A 27121-nucleotide genomic window follows, 5' to 3' on the forward strand; every position below is an offset into this window, starting at 1 on the left:
GACATTGCTTTTTATAAAAGGGTATTTTGGAAATATTTCAAAACCAGATTAAGGTTTATGTAGTAAAAGTAAACCAAAGGAGAAATAAAAGTCATAGAGACAAGAATGCAGAATAGTTTTTACCTAAAATAAAATCTGAGATTTGGAGTTCCTTTGGGGAATTTACTTAGGAGTTAACAAACTCTGAGGTTTAGCCTAAGCTTCAAAATTTGGGCACAAAGTAAAAAAAAAAGTGAGCGAGGGTTTAGCGCAATCCATAATCTCATCAGCTCTGAAGTTCATGGGAACCAAAGGCGGGAGGGAGTCAGCAGTTTAGGAAGGAGGCATGGTGGGAAGGGGGTGGGCTGAAACCCACAGTGGCAGCATGGAACCCTTCAGATGGTCTGCAGTGATGACAGTGTATTAGAGGGGTATCTGTGTGCAAGGGTATTATGAACCGATGTCTGTGCCCAACCCCCAACTCATGCTGAAATCCTACCCCCATCTGATAGTATCAGGAGGTGGGGCCTTTGGAGGTGACTGGGTCATGAGGGTGGAGCCCTCGTGAATGGGATTAGTGCCCTTATAAAAGAGAGCTCCTGTGCCCCCTTCCGTCACGTAAGGACACAGGGAGAAGATGGCCATGTGTGAACCAAGAAGTAGGAGGTCTTGTCAGACACTAAATCTGCAGGTGCTTTGATCCTGGACGTTCCAGCCTCCAGAACTGTGAGAAATAAATTGTTTAAGCCACCCAGCCTGTGGTATTTTTGTCCGAGGAGCCTGAACTGATTAAGACAGTAGGTGAAAGCATTTTTCTTCATCCTCAATCCAAAGGTCAGTGTTTAGGAGGCTAGGAAAATATGTGGATTTATTGTCTAAAGGTTGATATTTAGTCATTCAACTAGACACAGTTAGGTACTAGGAATGTATTTGTGAGCCCAAACAGATGAGGCCCCACCCTGAGTTTCCTGGAAGTGCGGTGTAAACAATGAACAAGGAGCCGCAGGAGTAAATGTGAAGAAGAGATACAACTGAACCGTGACAGCGTGTAACTGGAAGACCAGAGCTAGAGATCATCCTGAATGGGTGATCTTTGAGCTGCTGAGACCCCAGGAATGAGTTGGAATTAACTGGTGAAGGGATGTGTTTTGGGTTTCCAGGAGAAGCATTCTGATGAGGAAAGGACTTGTGTCAAGAGGGAGATCAGCACCTTCATGACCCTGAGAGACGCCAGCATGGGAGGTGCAGAGAGCGAGGGGCAGGGGGTGGGATGAGGCAGGGATGGCAGGCACAGCCCAACCCTAAACGGCTCTGAGGTCTTATGGATTTCATCCTATGGGCAGTGGGATGTCCCAGAGGGGCTGGGATGCAGGCAGTATCGAGGGTGTGTGTGACCTGATCAGATCTGTGTGTAATCGTCACTCTGGCTGCTGTGTGCTGAATGGGCAGGAGAGGGAGATGGGTGCAGGAGAGCACGAGGAGGGCCCATCACGGTGGGATTATGGGAGCTTGGACACGAGAGCGAGAATGAAGAGAGGTGGATGAACTTGTCAGCTACTAAGATTTCAAAATCAACAGTGTTCGGTGACAGAGAGGACACAGGGAGCAAAGAAGAGAGACCTGAAAAGATGGCGGCGCCCTTTACTGTGAGAGGCCAGGCCTGAGCATGCACAGCGATGGGATGTCTACACCCCTGAGCCTAGGACGGATATAATACACTTTAGGATTACTGCTTCATGACGCATTCTGGGCATTCCAAAAGAATCTGAACGGCCAATCTGACATTCTTTTAGATGATCTTCTCACGATGTGTGCTTATTAAATCACCATTTTCTCCCTTTAACATATTTTTAGTCATCGAAATATGATGGCAATTAACTTTCTATGACACACATTTTTTATTCCTAAAATTTTTCCACGTGTACTTAAAAAAATATTCTTCTGTAATCTGCCTATTGTTGAGTGATATGGAAATTTTTAACCCTTCAGTGCGACTATTAACTGTTGAAGATTACGCAGACCTTGCAAAATAAAGAGTTATATTTTGGTAAAATAAATAAATAAATAAATGAAGAATAAATAAATAAATAAAAATATTCTTCCATCTTGTTAAGGACTTCCTTTTTTTCAAATCTATACTCATCCTAAGAGTTAATCATGGAGTAAGGAGACGTCGTGTAGAGCTAAAAGTCCCCTGCAGGTATGGATACAGAGATGTCTAGATGTCTGTGCCTGCCAAGTGCCCTTTATTTAAGGGTATTTATTATCACACTTTGTCCTGAATAAAGACTGGGTTCAGACAAGCAATTTAAAGATCAGGGATGCCTGGGTGGCTCAGTCAGTTAAGTGCCTGATTCTTGATTTCAGCTCAGGTCATGATCTCATGGTTCGAGAGTTCTAGCCCTGTGTTGGGCTCCGTACTAACAGTGTGGAGCCTGCTTGGTGTTCTCTGTCTCTGTCTCTCTGCCCTTCTCTTGCTCACTCTGTATCTCTCTCTCAAAATAAATAAACAGACATTGAAAAAAAATAAAGTTCTGAGGCCTTCATCAGTTTTCACAATTACATGTCCTCTTTGTCATGGGAAATATAAGACAGCATAATGAGGCCAGTGGACAAAAGAGAATGTGCAACAAGCAAAGTGACTATAATTTTAAAGATTTCATGTGCAAGAATTGAAGGTATTTTGAATGTAACTTGGTGTGCGAGGTCTGTTAATCTCTCAAGCATTTGCTGAGCCCTGAATTGTACACAGCACCATTCACTTTAGTTTATGGGTCAAAATATAACATAGTCATAGTTGCTGCCCTTGAAGAGCTCTGATTTAATAACAGAAGAGAATCCAAATTTAACACATCGTGCCTCCCTTTCTTCCTTAACAGCAAAACACAAACTGAGAAACAGAAATCAGAACTCATTTGCTCTGCACAGGCGCTATCGGATAGCCACTCCCACCACCTACCTCTCTTCCCACAGGCAGCGCTGCCCTTTGGACTCAGCTGGCCGCACTCCACCTTTGACAACCTCCCACAGGGCTTATTTCCACAGTGGTGCTAGGGGCCATCAGTCCTCCCTCGACTTGTCCCTCCCCGTGAATTCATGTAGGATGGGTGTAGTGGAATAAACGCTTGTCTCGGGGTCAGGCAGGAGAACTGAATTGCAATCCTGGTCTGGTTGCTCAAGTGAAAACTTGAGTAAGTTACTGAATCTCTGTGGCTGAACAGATACCATCGAGATCCTGTCACTGAAGATCACAGGCGCTTACCTGTGTCACTGCTAGCCTGACACTTAGAACAGGTATATTCTCAGTAAGCCTCACATGAATATGAATCGCCTTCTTCTGTATCGGGTAATTGTAATAAACAGTTTCTTGGTAGGATAAGCTAAAAGGACCTGAAAGATTGTCCCTCTTGTATTCAGTTTATAGCTAAGAGCCCTTAAAGTCAAATTAGTTAAGTGACAAGTTCTGTCAGTGGCAACGGCAAAGTGAAAACCAGGTGGAAATTGGTCTTTTGTATTTCTAGTACTAACTTCCTGCAACTTACCATACATGTGCCTGCTGGCTGAATATTCTTAAAATATAATTCTCAGCATTTTCCTCCCCTGATCAAAAGCTCTTGATGACTATTAAGGGTCTGGCAAGTAAAGTAAATCACCTCCTTCTGCTACTCAGGGTCTTCTAACACTTGTCCTGAAATCTGGCTTCCTGCTTCTGCAATTTTCCCCTCCACTTCGGGAAAGAAGTCCAGAATTAACCCAAGGTTTCTGGAAGGTGAGGGAGGAGCAGACCAAGGGCTGAGGATTTCAGGACCCTACTCATTCAGTGCGAGACACCTATGAGCCACGCACTTGGAAGTGCGAGTTAGCTGACAGCTGGGTATACACGTCTTTCATTCACTGAAACAAAACAGGGATAGAACTTGCTGTCTCAGGTATCAGCATGTGGACGGCATGGTTAAGTCCTGCAGTGGAATGAGATCATCTCAGGAGAGGCCGGGAGAGGGGAGGCCAGGCCTGGCCCCAGGGTGCAGGAGGGGGTGAGAGAGGCAGGGACTTTGGAGGAGTGGTCAACCAGGCAGGTGAAGGACTGGGAGATGTGTCCTGGACATCAGGTGGAGACAGCACTTGAGAGACCAGGGCAGCGACCATCGCTGTCAAATGCGGTGGAAGGGTGGGGTCAAGCCAGGCTTATCCCCTAGACTCGACAGCCACGGAGGGCACTGGAAACCTCAGCAAGAGCAATTCTGGGGCAGCTGCTAGGTGGATTCTGAACACTTTGCCACTGGTTCCCTACTTTGCATACAAGTGCTTGGATCTCCCTTGCCCTGTCTCTCTTTAGGTCCTAATCCCCTTCCTCTCCTCCGCCTCCACTCATGTGTCCCCTCCTTCACAGAACCCTCCCTAATCCACGAGTCAAATTTCACTGCTGTGGCAGTTACCTTGTTTTAGCATTATTCGTGGGTGGCTATGTCTAGATATTTGTTGAATGGATGAGTCCTTGGATTAATAAGAATATGCCACGTGACCTTCATGCAGAATAAGACAAAATGCTAAACAAAAACGTGGTATTATTACTGCCACAATTAGGGCAGCTCACACATCGAAACACAAACAGTACAGGGACACCAGCTGCTGAAAAAAGACTTGATTGTGGTTTTACGGATCTGGGCTCTGGGCCCAGCTCTGCCACTGGGCGGTGTGACCTGGGGGGAGGCACTCCAAACTTCTGGGACATAATTTCTTCACCTTGAAAATGAACAGATTGTACCCCATCTGCTCAAAGATCCTTCCAAGCACATCAGTTCATCCTCAGATTAGAAAATAATGTGGTCACTCTAATGGCATGAAGAGTTATTGCACCCTTTCTCTCTACTCAAATTATAAAGTCTCCTGACAGGTCTCCTACTCCTTTGCCTTAAGCACAGTATGCCGGTAGATGAACAGGAAATGTTTCTTGATTTAACAGATCACAGGGATAAATCCTTTCTGGTCTATGAAATGTACACTGGCCCGATCTCTCTCCATCCTGCCACCCATCTCACTTCTCAAATCAGTCCCTTCTTCCTTCCTTAATTCACCCTGGAGTTGCTACCGGGTGTAACATACCCTAGGGCTACAAAGGCTCATCACTCGGCTCTGTCACTAATTTTGCGCCTCTTAACTCTGCTGGCTTAGAGTTGAGGACACCAAAACACAGGTTCTACAACACAAGCCAGAGCACTGGAACTGGACGGTCTCAGATAATCCAGCCCATGGAACTAGGGTGCTTGTAGAAAGTGGTAGGCTGTGTCTGATTACGGAGATGTATGCATGCCAGGCTCAGAATCTGTGCTCAGGAGTATTAATCCACCATGTCTGAGTATCCTGGAGGGGACAGAAAGTGGGGAGAGGGGCATCGGCTAGAAAGCCCAAGACACAGTGTCACGGGGGTGGTAGTGAGGCCTTAACTAGGAGAGAAAGAAGAGATGAGGGCCACTTCCAGGAGGACACTGCTGGCACCTTTGCTAGGGACAGTCCTTCTGACACCGAGTCAACACTCACCATTCCAGGAACCAGGTCCACGTTAGAGACGTCCCCTGCCTGGTGGGAGCACAGCATCATGCAACAACACATCTAAAGGCACTGTGATGAGTGTTGGCTGGAGGTATAAACAGGGTGCTACTGGAGATGGGGGCCGCATAGACAAACTAGCCTTTGTGCTGGGTGTGCCACTTTCTGCTGTCCCCTTCTCCACTTTCTCTCTGATGAGCCCTCCTGTATGGTCTATGTCCATGGCTTTCCCCATTCTTGGCTTCTGTCTGTATATCCAAGGGAAGGGAGCCAGGGGAGGGCAGAAAATTTATGTCTTCTCCCGAAGCCTCTCAGGAGAGTCACCTGGGGTTAGCGCTTGTCTCTCAACCAAGAGTCAGTGCTTCTGTCAACATGGTCTGTTCTACAAGACTCTCCTGGGTTCTGGGGCCCATTCCGTTCCCTCCTCCAAGGGCGGACTCACAACAGCTCTGCTGCTAGGCCCCTCTGTGGTTACCCTGGACCTTTGTAATTCATTCCTTTATCCCCGTGCACCACTGCATTGTTCTCTCTCCTTGGGACTCTCGCTGGGATACAGGGCCTTTGACATCACAATGTGTAATTCTTTGGGACTTCGTCCTCTCATCAACTGTGAACTCTTGTTAATCTTAGCCCTCTCTCCCCACCTCCACTGTTTATTGGAGTTTCTGTTCATAGAGGTTGCTTATTCATCATTAAATGGAGTTCAGTTCTCCTCGGTCACAGCCATTCCTTTGACCCCAGGTAGTCATGTGTGGCTCCATTCTGAATATTCCCAGGGCAGCCCACAGCCCTGGCAATGCTGGCAATGCTGGCCAGAGCCATGCTTCTCCTTCTGACTGTTCTCACCTTATTGTTTGTTACTCAGGAGGCCAAACACTCCCACTAGAGCCCCTTCCGCTCAATACCCTACAGCGTACTGTCTTTACGTCAACATCAGACGCATGTGACCTTAGAAGAGACCCTAAATCTCCTTTCACTGTAATTTCTGAGGTTGGAAAATCAAGATAAAAATAATACTGACTTCACAGGGCTTCTGGGACAAGAAAAACAAGTGCAATGTCCTATAAAATTTACTGTCTTTCCCATGAACTATATCAGTGACTATAAAGAATAAGCAAGTTCTCTACACGCACCCCCCGCTCTATTAACTGGTTTCCATGAAGTAAGCACTTCGTCAATGCACTGAGAAAAATACTAATAACTGACATTTCCTGGGCACTTACGAAGCACTTCACAGACATCTCCTATCATCTCCACAAGAATCAGTATGATAGAACTTCTTTTGTCCACATTTTACAGAGGAGGAAAAGTAAGGACTAGAAAGGTGAAGTTGCTTGCTTCAGGTCAGGAGCCAGAACTAAAACCTAGGAAGCTGGCCCAAAAGTCACGGTCTTATACTGTCTCATCTGTTGCCATATGGGAAGACAAATTATAAAGACTGGCTGTAATGAATGAGATATCATGTGGAAATGATCATGTGACTAAAAGCAAAGTTTGCACACTTGTGGAAATTCTTGTAAATTCAGCTCAGGCATCATGCCCCCAAATTCAAACGTAACCTACTGTGTTGGGTTAGCGGAACAATATTCGTAACATCTACGCGTTCTAGCAACTGGGACTCACCTGAACTTAGCGCATGCTCCACTTCCTGCATGATCACCCCAGGGGAGGCAGTGGTCTCGATGTCTATCAGCATACAGGTCACTTTGGGTGGCACTGTTGCTTGGGGTGTTGTCTCCGTGGGCACAGGCTCCACTGTGGCATGCGACGTGGGTGTGCGCTCAGAGCTGTGCTCCTCCGTTGGGGGCTCTGGTGTGGTCGGGGCCCCCGTGGGCTTGGTGCTGGTCTCAGCAGAGCTGTGGTTGGTGCTGGCAGAGGAGACAGACGAAACCTCCGGCGGTGAGGTTGATAGGGGTGGGGGTGATGAGGCTGGAGTCTGAGGGGAGGTAAGTGCGGGAGACTCAGTGGGGGACTCGGCTGGGGTCTCAGCCGGGGTGTCAGTGGGGGGCTGCGACCCTGTAGGTGGAACGCTTGCCTTGGGAATGCCTGAGCTGTGTTCTGAGAGTGTGGGTGTTACATGCACCCCACGGGTTGTCGGTGAGGTGTCTGGGTTCTTGCCTTCCAAGTGAGAAGCCGGGAGGCTGGTGTCCTCTTCTCTGGGCTCTTCGGAAATGTTCTTGGGGAGTGTAGGTGTTGGAGCAGAGGCCGTAACTCGGAAGACCGAGTCGCTGGTTGTGTCAGTGGTCGGGGAGGCAGGGGCGCTGTGCGGAGGGCTTGTCCAGATGCCTGTCGACGAGATAATTTTTGCCGGAAGAGAAGCAGACAAGGGGGCTAATGTAGGCAGGCTCTGTACCCTCAACCCTGTGGAAGAGCCAGGACAAGCGTCGTTAATGTATGAAAACGTGAGAGGCAAGACTGTTTTACAGCCATTTTCACAGGTCTTTCTCATTTTGCATTGTGCCTCCCCAGTTGTGAAAGTGACTTTTAAGTAGTTTCTTCCCACTAACTGCTCCCTCCTCCCTTTGTGACATATCAGTAGGAATCAGCCCGAAGGCTCAGTAAGAGCACTTAGTGGGTCAGTCAACACAAGTGCAGCCAATACACTGAATAAACTAATCTTGTCTCCTGCTTGCTTAAAACTGAGCCCTTAAAATAGTGTGACTCTCTGGGGACCTGACCTTTATGGGGATTTGTCCCGACTGCTGAGTGGCTGGTCCCCCAATGCCTGCAGTGATACCCAGAGTTTGGGTGGAGGGTGAGGAAGGCGTGGTTGGTGAGTGCACAGCTGGAGGAGCTTATTGATTGGCTGATCCCTCTCAGGGGAGCCCACTGATTGGCGGGTTGTGGGCTATGCATTTATGCAGGGATGTCGGGGGTATGGGCTTGCTGGCTGGCATGAGTCAAGATGTGAACACATTCCTTGTGAAGGAGAAAAGGTGGGAAGTTCCGGAATAAAAGCTGAGAGGAGGAATCTGAGGTTTGTAAATATTACCTGACACTGGAACCCAGTTCTTTCAACTTCTAGCCGGGGTCTTTATAATAATACCATTTTGCAAAATGTTATTCTTCATATTTTGTAAAATTTAGAATTAGTTTCCTTCCTTCCTCCTTCCATTTACACATTTCAGTTTAGTTAACTAATTAATTCTTTCATTCAAGAGCTTAATAAATGGCTTCTATGTGCTATTACTCTGCTAGTACTAGGTTTTGAGTTCACTTTCTTTTTTTTACTTTTTTTAATGTTTATTTATTTTTGGAGAGAGACAGACAGACAGACAGACAGACCACAATCAGGGGAGGGGCAGAGAGAGGGAGACACAGAATCTGCAGGTATAGGCTCTGAGCCTAGAACCTGATGCCAGGCTCAAACTCAGGAGTTTCGAGATCATGACCTTACCTGAAGTTGATCGCTTAACCGACTGAGCCACCCAGGTGCCCCTTGAGTTCACTTTTTATATAAACCATCTTTTGATTGACTCCCATGACCCTTACCATCCCCCAACTAGCTTTTCCCCTAGTCGTTTCCGTTCAGCGGTTGGCACCCTTTCACTCAGTTGCTCAGTTAAAAACGGAGACATCCTTGATTCATCTCTCTCCCTCACACCCCATGTCAAATCCATTGGTGAACTATAATGAATGACCCAACCTTGAAAATATATCCCCACCTAATCACTTTCCACCACCTCCCCTACTGTCTCCACATCACCTGAGCCACCGTCACTCGCTGAGACTATTGCCATAGTCTCTTCATTGGTCTTCTGCCTTCCAGGCTTCCTCCCTTTCAGTTACTCTTCACATACCGGCCAGCATGATATTTTAAAGTGATAAATCAGATCACGTTCTATAGCTGGTCAAAACCCTCCAAAGCCATCTGCTGCCCTTTGAACAAAATCCCAAACTAACCCCCTATGTCTCCCCATGCTCTCTTCATCATTCCATTGGTCTCCACTCAAATGGCCACCTTCTTCTCAGAGGAGCCTTCCCAGATGATCCTAACTAACATCATCTCTACTCCAGCCAGCTCCTTGCTTATTTTTTTAAAAGATTACTTTTTTAATTGTTAAAATATACATAACATTTACCATTTTAGCCATCTTTAAGGGTACAGCTCAGTGGTATTAAGTAACTTCCCATTATTGTTCAACCATCACCACTAACCCATCTCCATAACTTTCCTATCTTCCCAAACTGAAACTTTGTACCATTAAATAACAGTAACTCTTCTTTCTTCCCTTTCCCAGTCCCAGAAACCACTCTTCTCCTTTCTGTCTCTATGAATTTGATTGCTTTAGGTAATGCAAGCAAGCAGAATCATATTATAATTGTCCTTTTATGATAGGCTTGTTTCACTTAGCATAAGTCTTCGTGGTTCATTCATATCGTAGTGTGTGTCAGAATTTCCTTCCTTTTTTAAAAAAATTGTTTAATTTTGAGAGAAAGAGAGGGAGAGAGAGTGCACACAAGCAAGGGAAGGGCAGAGAGAGCGGGACAGAAGGTCTGCTGTGCTGACAGCAGAGACCCCAATGGGGGCTCAAACCCATGAACTGCAAGGTCATGACCTGAGCCAAAGTTGGATGCTTAACCAATTGAGCCAACCAAGTACCCCAGAATTTCCTTCCTTTTTAAGGCTGAATAATATTCCATTGTGTGTGTGTGTGTGTGTGTGTGTGTGTGTGTGTGTATACACATCTCACTTTGTATTCATCCATTCATTCATTGATGGACTTCGATGGGTTGTTTCTACCTTTTGGCTACTATGAATAACACTATGGCTCTAAGTGTACAAATATCCATTTGAGGCCCTGCCTTCAATTCTTCCTATACCCAGAAGTGGAAGTGATGGAACATATGGAAATTCTATGCTTGACTGCTTGATGAACGACCATAACCTTTGGTCATTTATTTCGTAAAAAATAGTTTATTCCTGAAATAATTTTTATTTATTTATTTGTTTAATTTGTTTATTATCTCACTCTTCTATCAGAATATAAGTTCCATGAGGGTACAGGGACATGGTCTTATTCACTGCTGTTTCCCCCAAGCGTAAAACAGTGCCTAGGTCATAGCAAGGACTCAGGAAGTACTTGTAGGAGGAAGGGAGGAAGGGAGGGAGGGAGGAAAATGAATTAACTTAAGAACTTAATTCAAAAATACTACAGAATGTCTCTTTCTCTTCTCTGTATCCCTTAGGATGGCCACACCCATCATAGCTACTTCAGGAATGGGCGCCTGCCGGGTGTAACATGAAGGCAGAAACCTTGCTTTAAAAGTCAGTCTTGCTCTATGTCACTCTACCATGACATATACCTATCCTGGTTGTCATGTTAGGTCTTCAGCTATTTAACCCTTCATACTCTGAGGAGACTTCCTTGCGGATAGCATATAGGTAATAATCAATGTGATTAAAATTCATAAGGAATAAAACACAGGCCAGATTCCAGCACAGAGGAAGGGGGAAAAGATGTATGTGGATGCATTTAGGCGCTTGGGATAAAACTGCTTATCTCTCATTCTTGTGCACAGTAGACTCAGAGCTGATGAAACATGTGCTACTGAGTCTATCCTGAGACATAATTTTCTCATATTTCACTGATTTTGACATTGGATTGTTATCAAAGTACTAGGTTTTACCTTATTGAAAAGGAGTTGCTCAAGACTGTAAACCATAAGAGGGCTAGTGTCATAGCCAACAGGAGGGCAGACCTCCTAAATTAGCCACATAATAGTCCATGTTGCTAGGGCAGACTTTTGGCAGCTCTGAAGTGTCATGATTTCAGGATGAATACAGATCAAAAGATCTTTCAAATATGGACAAAACAGTTGGGACAAAGATTACTAAAACTCCAGATCTTCATATGTGTCCTTTGGAGCTTACTAGCTCTGCCTCCCGGTAGCTCCCATGGCCCATTATTTTGTGGCCAAAAAACAAAAATGGCAGAGTTTAACTACTATGGCTAGTGTCATTTAACAGACTGGCAGGTGGAGGCAGACAGTCTTAGTCTGGTAGCTGCGTCAGAGTCTTTGGAAACCTGGGCTAAATTAGAAATAAGTCATATACAAAGGAGCACTAATTCATTCATTCATTCATTCATTCATTCAGCAGCTTCTTTGTCTATGGCTTTGTCCTCAAGGAGTTCAATATCAAGCAAGACAGAAAAGACACCCAACTTCCTGAATGTGGTGATGTGGCGAATGCCTCGTTGAAGGAAAAGCAGGTTATAGTGGGAGCCCTGAAGTATGATGAGCACATTCTGTATAGGGAACGTGGAATGCAAAAATATACAAATGTCATTTTCAGATGACATTTAGAAAAGTCACAGAAGACATGACATTTGAGTTGGTTCTGAAAGGATGAGAACACACAAGATGCCACTTAAGGTGTATGCTGTTCAGGGTGACACTTGCATTGTCATTTCCAGTGGAGCTAAAAGCTGTACCATGGAAATCATTACAGTGCTAAAAATAACATGCTCCAGTAATTGGTTTTGTTGCTAGAAATATCTATTTTCTTGTTTAACTCTGACAAATATATTTCAATAACTCCTACGCTTCTTGCTTCCAAAGACTGGAGGTGGTCATTCTTTTCCTACGGCTACCTTCTGGGTACTTATTTAAGGTTCTTTTAAATGTTTATTTATTTGAGAGAGAGAGAACATGAGCAGGGGAGGGACGGGGTGGGACAGAGGATCTAAAGCAGGCTCTGTGCAGAGCCACCAGGCACCCCATACCTTCTGGATACTTATTTAAAAAACCCTTCAGTTTAGTTCAAGCAATTCCTCCTCCTAAGAAAACAACAATGTGGGAAGCTGTGACAGTGTTGGTGATCTTTGCCCGAACCAGGCATTAGAATCCTCCAATTTGCCTTATGTGATGGCATGTTTCCTACTGCTCTGACTGTGTGGCCGTGGGTCTTCTTTCGGTACGAAGACACCCAAGGCCTGTTCTGACGATCCCAGGGAACCCCTGTTTCTTCACATGCTCAGGCTGCCAGGGCAAAGCACCACATCGGCTGGGCGGCCCTAACAACAGAAATCGACTTCTCACAGTTTGGAGGCTGGGAAGTCCAAGCAAGGTGTGGGCCTGTTCAGTTTCTGGTGAGAGCTCTATTCCACACTTCTAGGTGGCAACCTTCTGTGTCCTCACATGGTCTTACCTCATGGAGTGAGAGGGAGAGGGAGAGGGAGAGAGGGAGAGGGAGAGAGGGGGAGAGAGGGAGAGGGAGGGAGAGGGAGGGAGGGAGAGAGAGAGAGAGAGAGAGAGAGAGAGAGAGAGAGAGAAAGCGCTCACTGCTGTCTCTTCTCACAAAGGCACTAATCCCATCCTGAGGTCCCCACCCTCATGAGTTCATCTAATCCTAATCCCTTCCGCAAAGCCCCATCTTCAAATGCCATCACAGTGTGGTTAAGACTTCTACGTTCAGGACCACTGAGACAGCCTGAGGAGGTATCATTTCTGCTGTCTTACATGGTGGACTTGTGTTTCCAAAGGACTACCAAACTGAATAAGTCAAACAGATAAGGATGTATACTTTCTCAGGATTAAAAAAAAAACTTTAGAGCTAGAGAGGGCCTGCACGATGAATGAGTACAGCTCCTCATTTGATAAATGGGGGACAGACAGAGTGGAAGTGGTGGAAGTGAACTCAGATTTCTAAGAGGAGGAGCTGGGCCACGTTGCCTGGAAAGAATCAAAACAAGAGCTTCCATCCTCAACTCCCCCTACTCCACACACACACACACACACACACACACACACGGTCCTTGACATGAAAAGAGTGGTAGAATGTATGGTAACCGCCATTCCAGGGTAAGCAAGGACGTGTCCGTTGGAGACTGGGCAGCTGAGTAAGTTAAAATAATGCAGTGCCCCATACCCCTTCCCACCCAAAGTACAGCCAGTTTGCCTTGAAGAAAAGAATTAGTTCTAATATTTCCTTGAGAAAATGGCAGACTTAATAGAACGAAGTAATCGAACCCATTAATCTCTAAATTAGAGGCGAATGTGCATTGTTCCAAAAAAACAGTGACTGACGTGGCCAGATACAGTGTGTGCCGCCTGGGCAGGGACAGGCCTCCATGCCTGACATGGACTGACTCAGGGAAGGAAATCTCGTAGACTTGGCCCGGATGAGAATTCTAGGGGTAGGATGGCCAGCTGAACCTGGTCTGAAAATTCCTTCTCGTGGGCTTACACATGCCAGTCTCTCCTGAAGTTTGGTCAGCTCAAAGCTTTTATGTTGGGAGACTAGCTGGCAGGCTGATGCTCAGAAAAGCAGATTCTCAGCTGGACAGAAAAGTATTCATGCCCATGTACGTTGTCCTGTTTGGGAGAGACCGATACAGTTTGCATCTCTGGGATGGAAGAAAGAATGGTGTCTGGCTCCCTCCCCAGTTTCTTTCTAGGAGAAGGGACCTGGGGGCTGAAAGCTGGGGCAGGAAGGTGAGTTCTTCCAGCGCTGAGACCCAGGGAAGAGTGTGCACTGGGCACACGTGTTCACGCCTCCCGGCCTGACTGGCCGTCATCGGCTTTTGGCAGCACTGGCAGCCAGCGGACAATGAGTGCCCTGAGCTGGCACTTTTCCTGGGTGTCGCGAGCAGTAACCTGGGCCAGCGCCAGAGTCCCAGGTAGCCGGATGACCTGTGCTGCTGGCCTCCCCCACCCCCACCCCCAGCATGTCCTCTCCTGCCCTTGGCTTGTCAAGCACCTGAGGAACATGTGACCGAGCTTTGGCAAAATCAGTGAAACTCGATCAAAACACAGTCAGGCCCTTTCCCGCTGCTGCCAAGTCGGTGTAAGCATTGCCTTTGACCGTGGTCTAGAGGATCATGCTAGGCCTGCCATGGCTGCCAAGGGGCTGGACGCTGAGAGACTGCTAAGGTCAAACAGAAGACCACCATCGGGAGCTTCCTAAAAGGCCAACTGGACCCTATCACACCCTTCTGATGGTTGAGAGGAGGAAAGGAGGCCCACACTGGCTTCTCCCTGCATGGGGGATAAAACTCCAAACCCCCAGCAAGGCCTGGAAGGCTCTGCTTGATCCAGCCTCAGTCTGCCCCTCCAGCCTTGCACCCCAGTGGGCCTTCAAAACACACCAGGCTTTTCCCTGAAGTCTATTCCTTCTGCCTCAACAGTGCTCACTCTTTTCTCTGCCTGACTTACTCCTATTCATCATTCCAGTGTCAGCTTAAGGGCCTCTGCTGATTCTCCTGCTAAATCCCTCCCTCTCCTGCCCCCAACCTCTCCTGTGCTCAGAGCACCCTGTACCTTAACGTCACTGCAGTCGCTGTGTTAACTACGTGATTGCTTACAAGAAGCTTTGTTTCACGCGTGCCTCCCTCTGTAGCCTCCAGAATGCACACGGAACAGGGACCCTAGTGGGTACCTCACTACCTGGCCCATAAGAGGAATTCAATTCTGAAAATAACAATATTTTAGCAATCTGAAATGGTCCCTACTGCCTACCTCCCTGCCTTTGCATTTGCTGTTCTTCCTACCCTGAATCCCCTCTCCCCATCCCAATTCCAAGAACTCCGGAGCCTCACCTCCTCTGTGAAGTCGCCACCGCACTCGGTACAGATTTTAATTGTAGCACACATTATACTGAGCCATGATTTCTCCCCACATTTGTCTCCCATCCTTTGGGAGCCCTAATAATAGAGATTGCAGATTGTTTTTGTGTGTGTGTGTGCGTGCGTGTGTGTGTGTGTGTGTGTGTGTGTGTATGGCTTAGTGCCTGGCACAGAGAAGGTACTCGATAAATATTCATGGAGTAAAAACATGGATTCTCTACCCTTTCAAAGACTGAAATGTTCTCTGGCTTATATGCTGGGCCCTGGTAACACAAACACATTTTCCCTTTGATTTGTCTGTGAGCTCCATAAAAACCATTAGCTAATATGAAATTGTAGATGGGTCTCGAAACAGCCCTTTGCTATTTTTGCTTGCTTGTTTCCACTTTGAAGACTGTAGGAATTTCCTCTCTTTGTGCAGGATATAGACCAGAGTTACCAGCTCTTGAAATGCTGGCCATCAATCAGTTGGCCTAAACACAGGCTGTCCTTACCATCTCTTTACAGAAAGGACTACCCATCTGTTAAACAGAAAGAGAGAGCATAAAACTAATCTTAAGATGATATATCATTTTCAATATCAGAGCTAGGTCCTATGTCCTTTAGTTTGAGTGAAGCCACCGTGAGGGACATTCACACTTACCAACATTCCTGACCGAGGGCACCCAACACTTCAAAAGGTTCATCTAACATCTGTAAAACCATTACTAATCAGAGTCTGGTCCAACCATATGGTAGTTGAAGGCTATCATATGTCTAGACAGAATGTGTATGCCCCAAAGCCATCAAACTGTGTTTAAGATGACACTTGTTTGGAGTAGAAAAGCCATATTCTCCTGAGTGTTTTGTTTATGAAAATGAGATGCAATTCTAGTCCAAAAAGAAGAAAAACTCTTCTGTGCCTCAGCCACCAATCGGAACCTGCAAAGCCAGAGTATGACTCAATATCTCTATCCATAAAATCAGGACTAATGATATCACCAGGCTCCCTGTGGGTGCTGTGAACGCCAATGAGGGAATAACATTTTGAAGCATGTAGTACTTCCAAGAGAAAAAAAAACCATTTTCTTTCTTTTCTCCAGAAGCCACATCTATCTTTTGCCAGTCGGATGCACCCCAAAACTCATTCTCTTTGGCTGAGTGGGGATCGTGGTGGTCCATCTCCAGGAGGAGGCGGTGCTGAGCAAGGATGCCAACAGATACCCAGAAAATTCCAAAGTGCCATATGGAGGTTTCTCAGGGTAGAGCAGTGGAGAGAAAGAGACAATGTAGGTAGAATCTTCTCATTGGCTGCTTTGTGGTTGAGGAGGATATGGGCATGTGCAGCGCATAACAGGATGGAAGAAGAAGAAAATTTAACACCTCCAAGGAGACTCTCAAGGGCTCGAACCCATGAACTGTGAGATTATGACCTGGGATGAAATCAAGAGTTGGATGCTTAACTGGCTACACCATCCAGGGGCCCCAGAGAAATTTAGGCTTTGAACGGCCCCCATGGTCCCGGTGGGTGCCACCACTGCCTTTTTAGCCTAAATGCACTTGCCCACTTCTTCCCCAAGATGGTGCCTAGTTCAGGGCGCCATCCATGACCCCTTGTTCCACACAAAGAGCTGGAGCTCTTTAGACGGCCAGCTCCACGGCAGTCTGCCTTTGGAAGGACACTTCTCAAGGGCATCCCAGACTGATGCATCCTGGCAATCTTCTGGGTGAATTAGCAGGTAATCGGCTAATTACAAGATAATGCTCCCAAATGCCTCCAAAAGGCAATCGGATATTATATTCCTGTTTGCCTCATCACGAAAGTTCACCGCTGGTCACCCAGAGGTCAGGCAAGAGGGAAGAATGGCTCCCAGTGCAAACAGATCTCCATGACTGGGCTGATGATTCAGAGGAGTTTCCTCTGACAGGACAGCACAGCAGAGCTTTCTGAGAGAAGACAAGTAACTCATGACATTGGTGGGCCTCCTTTCTCTTCCTGCCACCATCTTTTTCTAAGGGTTTCCTCCAGAAATGGCAGTCAGCAAAAATGGTATGCTTCATAGTTTCTTTTTTTCTTGTTCTTATTTCTGATGTACTTTTAAAACAGAAATATAACATTAAGGGTACAAATCAAGGACTGTTTACATGTGTGTATATTCTGGCATAACTACCACTCAGATCCTCTCCAGCAGCCCAGAACGTTCCCTCATCCCCTCTCACAGACTTAACTCTCCAATAGTAACTCTTATTCTGACTTTGATCACAATAGGTTAGTTTTGCCTGTTGTTGAACTTCACATACATGGAGTCATACAGTGTGGATGGACTCTTACGTCTGGATCTTTCACCCACACTAATTAACACTGTCTTGCGTTGTATGTATTAATAAGCCATCATTTTTCATTGCTGGATAGTAATCAATTGTATGAATACATCACAATTTATTGACCACCTCTGCCAGTGGCAGACATTTGGGCTCTTTCCAGTGTAGGGCTGTTATAAATGAGCTACTTGCTTCCTATCTTCTTAGTTAACACTTTTCTAGTGCTTATTCCAAGCCAAAGTTTCTGGGGACTTTACAAGTATTGAGGTGAGCCATCTAAGGTGAAAAGAGGTCAAATAACCTCTCAAGACAGATAACTTAAAGGTGGTACAGCTTGGATTCAATCTAGAAGGCAATCTATCTCAGCGAATTGCCTTCTCAGTCCCCTTGCTAAATGGCTGCAAGCTATGGTGAAAGCTATGAGCCAGACCACTTACTAGCAGATTGAGCTTGGGCAAGTCTCTTGATCACTGTCTTCTCATCTGCAAACTGGCGATAACTATGGTAGTCCATTTGTAGAGCCATCATGAGGATGAAATAAATAACCTGTATGGACAGACACTGTTGCTTGGCTAAGCCAACATCCATTCCCAGTCCCCTCTGGCCTGCTTCCCAACAGAGGCTGTGAAAGCTAAAAGCACTCTACCTGGTCTCCTTTGCAACTAGAAGAATCCATGAGCCCCAGTTCTGCACAGTGAGATTGATGGGATGTAGGCTGAGGGGCTTCTGGAAAAATTTTGCTTCCTTGTGAAAGGCATATATAAGAAAGGGAAATTCCCTTGGTACCTATTCTTCCCCCCTCCTTTTTGTCTTTAATTTTTTTAAATGTTTCTTTTATTTATTTTGAGAAAGAAAGAGAGCAGGGGAGGGGTAGAGAGAGAGAGAGAGGGAAAGAGAGGATCCCAGGCAAGCTCTACACTGTCAACACAGAGCCAGACACAGAACTCGAACTCACAAACCATGAGATCATGACCTGAGCAGAAATCAAGAGGCAGCCACTTAACCGACTGAGCCTCCAGGAGCGCTCCTCCGGACAGGCCTACTTCCTGTCTTTAATGCGGTGGCAGCCATCTTGTGAAGCTAAGGGTGAAAGTCAATCCACTAGGGAGGATGAAGGTGGAAGAGAGAAAGAGCCCTTTTCCTCGAGGATACTGTTGATCGTGCCAAGCCAGGACTGCTTTGCCTTGTCTCCAGACTTCCTGTTAAATAAACAATGGGATTAAGGCACTATTGGTCAGGTTTCTCATGACTTGCAGTTGAGATGACAGATTATGTAAAAAAGCTTATCCCAATGCACAAAGTAAGAGCTCAATAAATATTAGGCTATTGTGTTGACCTCTATCTAATTGGAAACTGGGCTTTAAATGCCTTTACCTCCTTTAATCTGCCAATAATTTGCAAAAGGCACTTCGTAGGCACTACCGAAGGGAGACTATTACTCCCCATGGCACCGGCTGTGAGCCTCAGGGTATGGAGCTCCCCCACATCCTTCAACGAAGCCACAGGCAGCAGGACCTGTCAGCATTCCTCGAGGTGTTTGCTGGGCAGATGCTTCTGGAAGCTGAACTACTTCACACACCCACAGCATGCCTCATAAAGGAAAAAAGCCAGCTAAAAGTGATTTGTATTTTTCCACTTTATTAAAAAAAAACATTCAGAAAGTTCTGGGCAGTCTCACCATGAATCTTGAGATGACATGAATGAGGTTGAGTGGCTTGAGTAGGCTGAGGAAGCTGAAGAAATAGCACTTACCAACCACCAGGGACCTGCCTCTCATTTTTCTCAGGCAAGAACACTCTCAAGAGAATGGCATCCTCCTATTATTTTTAAATTTTAAGCTTCATTCCGCAGCTTACTTTTTAAAAATTCAGTTAGACTTTTGTTTGTTTAGGTCCAATGTGACAAATCCCTACCGAGTGCCTGCTATGGAAGAAGGCATGCTGGGGGAGATAAATTTGTTTTTTATTTCCTATAGCCTTCCCACTGACCGCTGCAATTTTGCTCTATTTTTCCCCATGGATGTTGATGCTTAATATCTTCTGCACCTGACACTTCTGAAAAAGACCTCTGATGTTGAAGCAGTCACGACTCCTCTCCCACTTTTTCTCCACACAGATCATCTGTTTGGTCAAGTGTGCTGAAAGGTGTATGCTATGGTCTGAATGGTTGTGTCCCCCCCAAATTCATATGTTGAAGTACTAATCTCCATTGTGATAGCATTAGGAGGTGGGGCCTATGGGAGGTACTTACTTCATAAGGGGGAGCCTTCATGAATGCGATTAGTGCTTTTTTTTTTTCTTGAGAGAGCGAGTGAGAGAGAGAGAAAGGGAGAGGGGCAGAGGGAGGGAGAGAGAATCTCAAGCAGGTGCAACACATAGCGAGGAGCCCTACTAGGGGCTTGATCCCACCACCCTATGCATGACCTATGCGGAAATCAAGAGTTGCACACTCAACACACTGGGCCACCCAGGTGCTCCGGATTAGTGATGTTATAAAAGAGGCCCCCACAGAACTTCCTGCCCCTTCCGAGGCTTCCGAGGACACAGACAAGATAGCAGCTATCACAGGAAGCGGGCTTTCCACAGAAAGCACCAGTGCTAGTGCCTTGATCTTGGACTCTCCAACCTCCGGAACTGTGACAAATAAATTTCTGTTGTTTCTAAGCTACCTGGTCTGTGGAATTTTGTTACAGCAGCCTGAACAGAGTAAGACAGGGGCAGATAAACAAGCAGATAAACAACTAGGTGAAAGGCATTGGTAGGCTATGAAATAACACACTAAATTAATTAATTATAATTTCTGTGCTTTTGCTTTCTTTCTGTCTTTTAAACTGTCTCCTAAACAACAGGTTTAAAAGCTTATGGTGCTGGCATGAAAAGGTGCTCAACATCACTCATCACCAGGGAAATGCAAATCAAAACCACCAAGAGATACCACCTCACACCTGTCAGAATGGCTAAAATTAACAACACAGGAAACAACAGGTGTTGGTGAGGCTGTAGAGAAAGGGAAACCCTCTTGCACTATTGGTGGGAATGCCAACGGGTGCAGCCACTCTGGAAAACAGTGTGGAGGTTCCTCAGAAAGTTAAAATTAGAACTACCCTATGGTCCAGCAATTGTGCTACTTACTAAGTATTTACCTCAAGGATTGAAAAATACTAATTCAAAGGGATACATGCACCCCACTGTTTATAGCAGCACTATCAATAGTAGCCAAACTATGGAAACAGCCCAAGTGTCCGTTGACTGATGACTGGATACAGAAGGGGTGACATATATATAAATATGCATGCATGTATATGTGTATATATACACATATATGTATACATATGTAATGGAATATTATTTAGCCATCAAAAGAATGAAATCTTGCCATTTACAACAACAGGATTGGAGCTAAAGTATTATGGTAAGTGAAACAAATCAGTTGGAGAAAGACAAATACCATATGATTTCACTCATATGTGGAATTTAAGAAACAAAGCAAACAAGCAAAGAGGAAAATGAGAGAGGCAAACCAAGAAAAAAAAAAAGTGAGAGAGGCCAACCAAGAAACAGACTCTTAATTATAGAGAAAACCTGATAGTTACCAGAGGGGAGGTGAGTGGGGGATGGGGAAAATAGGTGAGGGGGTGATGTGGTGCATTTCTTGTGATGAGCACTGGGTAACGTATAGAAAGACTTGCTGAATCACTATATGGAACACCTGAAATTAATATTACACGGTGCGTTAACTTAAATAACAACTTAACAAAAACACCTTACAGTGTCAGGACATAGCCCTAGGATCTGAGAATCTCTCTCCTCCATAGACATCTGAGAGAATGAGAGGTGTTACTCATTTGAGTGTTCCAGGCTGGAAGTGCTCTGCCGGTGTCAAGGCCACAGTGCCTTGGACATGCTGCCTCTCCTCTCTGAGACTCGGTTTTCCAGTCATTAACCCCTTTTCTGGTAACCAAGTCCTGCTATGTTGTCAAAGATAGTCACACCATCCTACGGGAACAGAGGACCATGTACCCATTGCCTCCCTGAAGAAAGAGGAGGGGACTCAGTCACTAGGAGTCTCCAGTTACAAGTTCAAGCTCACAGCTCACATGAAGGTATGAAGGGCAAAAGCTAGGTAGGAAGAAAACCCCTTATTTCCAGTTTAAGTGCTATGAGGGTACCTGGTTAATTTTGTAGGAGTGAAACTTCTCTGCAGAAATGCTCCTTATAATGAACTAAACTGGTAGAAATCAGTACGAGGAACCAATGCTTTATAGAAGAGATGTTGTGGAGTAATGAATTTTAATCAAATACTTTAAGCGAAGAGGGGCACTGGCTGTTTGAAGGCATTCCATGGTGAATCCTCATTTGATGTGATTAATTACTTCCTAATTTGTCGCTTGCAGAAAGAAGCTTTCTGATTTCTAATTTGCCTAAAATCCCAGACTCTCTTACGCTCTCGTTCCTGAATGCATTCACTACTCCAGAATGAATTAGCTTGCTCTTCCCTAATCCCAGAGTTAATGTTTCTCTGCTTAAAAGGCCGTAAGTCACTAGCTGGATACACACAACCTCGTAAACATCATCTTCAGGGTTTCATTTGTTAAGCCCCCCAACTGCCGCTCCCCTCAGTGTCTCTGCCGCAAGGCCACCTCTGCTAGGAAAAGTGTCAGCAACGGCCACGGGGACCGCGCCACCCGCACTGGAGAACAGCGTGTTCCGATGAAAATCTTTGGGCTCCGTGAAAACGCTGCTCCGTAGCCCCTGCTGACAGATGCTATTAAACGCATCAATCTGGAAGGACAGAGGCTGGCGACATAAACTCACTTGGGTGAATTTGCGGAAGACGTATAAAAATTGTTAGCTCAACTCGAAGAGTAATTTTGCCTTTGATATATACACTGATAAGTATTGCTGCCTAGAGAAAATGTATTCAGAAAGTAACTCTGCCCATTGGATGCCTTCTGAACTACTTCAGAAGCAGAAGGTCTCTGCTTGCTTGGTACATTCCTGGGGAGCCTGGGTGGCTCAGTCGGTTGAGTATCCAACTTCAGCCCAGGGCATGATCTCACGGTCTGTGAGTTAGAGCCCTGCATCGGGCTGCGTGCTGACAGCTCACAGCCTGGAGCCTGCTTTGGATTCTGTGTCTCCCTCTCTCTATCCTACGCCCTCTCTCTCTCACTCTCTCTCAAAAATAAACATTAAAAATATTTTTGAGCATATTTATTTTGAGAGAGAGAGAGTGGGAGTGGGAGTGGGGCAGAAAGAGAGACTCTCAAGTAGACTCGACACGGTCAGTGCAGAGACGTGGGCTTGAACCCACGAACCCTGAGATCATGACCTAAGCCCGAGTCGGATGCTTAACTGACTGAGGCCCCCAGGCACCTTGCTCATGGCTTTAATTTAAAAGGAATTTGCAGGCCAACCTATCCAGCCTCCTGTGTGTTGCAGTGCCCTATCTCCAAACACTGCTTTGGGCTTCACACTCGAATTCAGTAAGTCCAGCAACTGGTTAGCCTTCCCCCTTCTCATCAGCTCCTCCAGGCTTTCCTTATTCCTGGCATTACCCTTCCCCTTAACCAAGCCCCTTTCATTTTATTTTTAAAAAAGACTGTATGTTTGAGGAGTACAACACAAGGATTATATGTATACATATAAAGTAAAGTGACTAGGACAGTCAAGCTAACTCACATATCATCTCCTCACAGAAGTGCCCCTTCATGCGTGAGCACCCGAAATCCACTCTCAGCACACTTCCGGTATTCCGGGCAGTATTAGTCACTGCAGTCTGGGGCCGTACGGTAGATCTCTACACTTATTCATCCTGTAGATGTGCAGCTTTGCATCATTTGACCATCGTCTCCCCATTTCCCCAGTCAGCCCCTGGGTGATCACAGTTCCACTCTCTGCTTCTATGTATGAGACTTTTTTAGCTTCCACATATGAGTGAGATCAGTTTTGTTTTTGTTTTTTTCCTTTCTGTGTTGGCTTGCTTCATTTAGCAGAATGTCCTCCAGGTTCATTCATGTTGTTGTAAATGACAGGATTGCTTTTTTTTTAAAATAATAGTTCATTGTCAAATTGGTTTCCATATAACACCCAGTGCTTCTCCCCACAAGTGCCCCCCACCATGACCATCACCCCCTCCCCCCTCCCCCTCCCCCTTCAGTCCATGGTTCGTTTTCAGTATTCAGTAGTCTCCCTTGATCTGTGTCCCTCACTCTTCCCCGCTCTCTTTCCCCCTTCCTCTCCCCATGGGCCAGGTCTCTCCTGTTAGACCTATGAGTGCAAACATACGGTATCTATCCTTCTCTGCCTGACTTATTTCACTTAGCATGACACCCTCGAGGTCCATCCACTTTCCTACAAATGGCCATATTTCATTCTTTCTCATTGCCATATAGTACTCCATTGTATATATATATATACCACATCTTCTTGAGGATTGCTTTTTTTAAAGGCCAAATTCATATAGATAGATATAGATATGGATATAGATGCTATAATTTCTTTATCCATCCATCCAAAGTCACACAGTCCACAAGAGGCTACTTCAGCAATTCTGCAAGTTTTTTTGTAAGGAGGATCTTAATTCCTGTAGATACGGAAGCTATAACGGAAGTGTTTGCACTATGGTAAAATATTAAGCCACAAATGAATGCACACATGTGTGCATACACCACACACACACACACACACACACACACATGCACACACACACACAGTCTAGCCAAACATACAAATTCCTCATATATCCAGTCAGGAAGAAATGGGTGGGTGATTCCTTAGACTATAGGACAGACACCCGCATAGCCTCTGGCAGGGGTTATCCGCCAGCCAGACTACTGACATGCCTTCTGTCCAGCTCAGAGGCTACTTTTAGCAGGACAGAGTCACATCTCACCCTAAAGCACTTTTCAACTGGTAGTTGGGGCTCTGCAGGCTGAAGCAGAAGGTCTCTGCTGGCTTGGTATGGGTGTGGGGCTGGAATCACACTCACAAGTCTTCATCCAGAAAATCTACCTTTTACTAAGTCCTTATCAAATAATGATATATAGAAAAGCCAAATTATTCTTTGCAAGATCAGGAATAGCAGTTCTATTTGCTGTGTAATTGAATCAAGTGCCTTTCGGCTTTGGCTTCTCTCTCTGAAATCGGTGCTTTCATTTATGACCTAAGCAAAGAACAGCAGAATATAAAAGATACACGCAACCTTTCCGAACCATTCCGACAAAATTAATTCTCTTTTCTGTGTCGGGTTGTACACACACCCTGGAGAGGAATGTGCTTGATGATAACTCCAATTTCTGTTTCACTGTAAGAAAGCTACAATCAGTCAAGTAAACACTATCGAATGAAGAGAGGAAAGCAAGATTCTCTTAAAAACAAGTGGTAAAAATCTTAAGAGGGTAACATTAGCAAGTCTGAATCTCCAGCCTCACAAATGAGCCCCCAATTCCATTGTTCCAGCTGCACACAGGGCATTTCTTCTGAGACGACATTTCATCACCATATTTAGCAAGTCCCACTGTAACCTGAGCGATTCCAGCACAACCTTCCTAAATGTTCCCTTGACGCTGCCCAATGGCACCAGCGAGTCCCAGTGTATTGGAAGGAAATTTGATTTCTTCCTCACTTTTGTTTTCTGTATCCTGTCAAACTCAATCCTTGTTTATCCTTCTATTAAAACTTCAATTAGAGCCCACTCTGTACTAGGTACCATGCTAAGCATTGGGGATAGAATAATGAACAAGGTCACTGCCCTCACAGAGCTTAATGTGCAGTGGAGTGAGCCAATTAGGAAGTTTGAGGTTAGATGGCTGTGTAATTAGTGAGGGCACGGGGCCCTGGGCAAGTACACCAGAGAGAGGCCTGCAGGCACGTGCAGGTCAGGGGGTCAGTGCAGAATGTCGGAGGGAAGTAACCTCTCAGACTGGACGTGAGGGATGCATGGAAGTGCATGAATGGGGAGGGTGGGAAGAATGGGGGAGAGTATTTTAGGCGGAAAGAGCATCATGTATGGAATTCCAGAAATGAGAGAGCATGAAGTTTCATTTCGTGTCTGGAACCTAGAATGCTGGAAATCTGTGACCAGACCATGTAGGGCCTTGGAAAACATGGATGAGCTTTGGACTTCTTCCCAGTAATTCTGGACAGGGGGTGATGTGATCAGCTTTCAGCTTCTGGAAGATCGCTCTGGGAAGGGTAGAGAACTGGCTGGAGCCTGGTGAGTTTGGAGCTGGGGAAGGCAGCCGGAGGCTGTTTCAGAGATGAGAAGCCACTGTCCTGGACGAAGGCAGGGACCGTGGGCATGGAGAGCAGTGAGCGCACTCAGGGTCTCCTTGGCCTGGGCCCCTTTAATGTCACTTTCCGTACTACCATGGGGACTGCACAGAGAGAGCGCTTGTGGATCTGCAGAGCAAACCCACCACTCTGGGGCCAGAACACGCTCTTTAAACCCCGACGCTGCTCCTCGTTAGCTCTGTGACCATGTGGAAGTTACTTAATCTCTCAGTGCCTTGTTTTTCTCAAATGTAAAATAGGCATAATAGCAGCAAACACCTCATAGTAAATACACAGTAAATGCAGAGCTCATACATCTAAGCACTTAAAGAGTGCCAGGCACAGAAGAAGCAATCAATATTAATTATTATTAGTAAATGTGTTTGGAATTATGCTGCCACCTGCTTTATTCATTCTCGTCATGCCTTACTTGGTCTCCCCGATGGTGACACGTCCAGTCCTCCTGCCTCACCTCTTCCTTGCTTAATTCTACTCTGCCATGCCTCCTATGTCATTGTCATCACACCCCCTCTCTTTTCCAGAGAGCAGAGGCCTCCTGATTAAGTCCCAAATCCTTAACCTAACAATAAAACTCTTCTTTAACCTGGTCTTATTTGCTCTTATCTAAGCTTATTTCCCATTATAGTTATACCCCAGAGTACGCCCTGCTGGCTTACAATAATTTAAATTTGCAAGGAGTTTCATGTAACATCTCTTTTGGCTTATGATGATGCTTTTATTCACATTTATGAGAACTGCTTTGGATGGTGTGTGCTTCCCAAGCAGCCAAGTGCCAGGAAACAAGAGCCCCTATGAGGTCATCTTCCTAGTGGTGAAATATTCCCAGAGGTTTGGGTTGTAAGTCTATAGTAGTGACAATCTGATGCTCCATTTACATTGCTTTTATTGATTTATTTTGTCTTTTGTTGGCTAAAATAGAATAGTAAATGTTTAAATGTATGGTACAAATTAGCCATAAATAAGCTGAACAGGGCATTTAGCCTTATCACAGAGTAATTAACGAAGGGAAGTTGCCTTGGAAGGCCATGCCATGAAAACGAATGTCATTTAGGTAAGTGACAGCGTCCATTTTAAGGGGATTTGATGTTGTTTTAGAATAAGTAGCTTAATTTTAGGGCTCAGAAAATATCAACATCTCTTAAAATTAATAGTAATTATGTCTCAGATTTATAGGAATTTGCCTTAGGGAGGTTTTCAGGAAGAAATTTCCCTTGAAAGACTGAGGGAGGCTGTTTTCTCAAAAGATATACTCTGCTCAGCGTCGGGCATTGGCTTCGTCTTCCGGTCTACACACCAGTCCTACTTCCTGCTTCCTGGTCTTGACACTCTACCCTCTGGCTTAGTTCCTTCCCTGCTTTCCTTCTAGCCCTTTATCAAAACCCAACTCAGTGGCTAGGTCCTCTGTCCTTTGAGAAGGCTTTTGTAATCATTACA

General features: G+C 45.5%; 1 protein-coding gene across 2 annotated transcripts in view; it reads right to left on the reverse strand.

Moving 5' to 3' along the window:
• The window catches only part of PARM1 (prostate androgen-regulated mucin-like protein 1), a 106847-nt gene that overhangs the window by 30268 nt on the left and 49458 nt on the right, over positions 1–27121 (reverse strand). Inside the window, exon 2 of one of the 2 annotated variants that reach the window (XM_029944902.1) lies at positions 7150–7887. In XM_029944902.1, the coding sequence (XP_029800762.1) occupies positions 7150–7887 (738 nt within the window). Of the gene's footprint in view, positions 1–7149; positions 7988–27121 lie in introns of those variants that run through there. The other variant, XM_029944896.1, reaches the window with a different exon arrangement.

The sequence above is a fragment of the Suricata suricatta genome, chromosome 1, assembly GCF_006229205.1.
Source record: "Suricata suricatta isolate VVHF042 chromosome 1, meerkat_22Aug2017_6uvM2_HiC, whole genome shotgun sequence".
NCBI lineage: Eukaryota > Metazoa > Chordata > Mammalia > Carnivora > Herpestidae > Suricata > Suricata suricatta.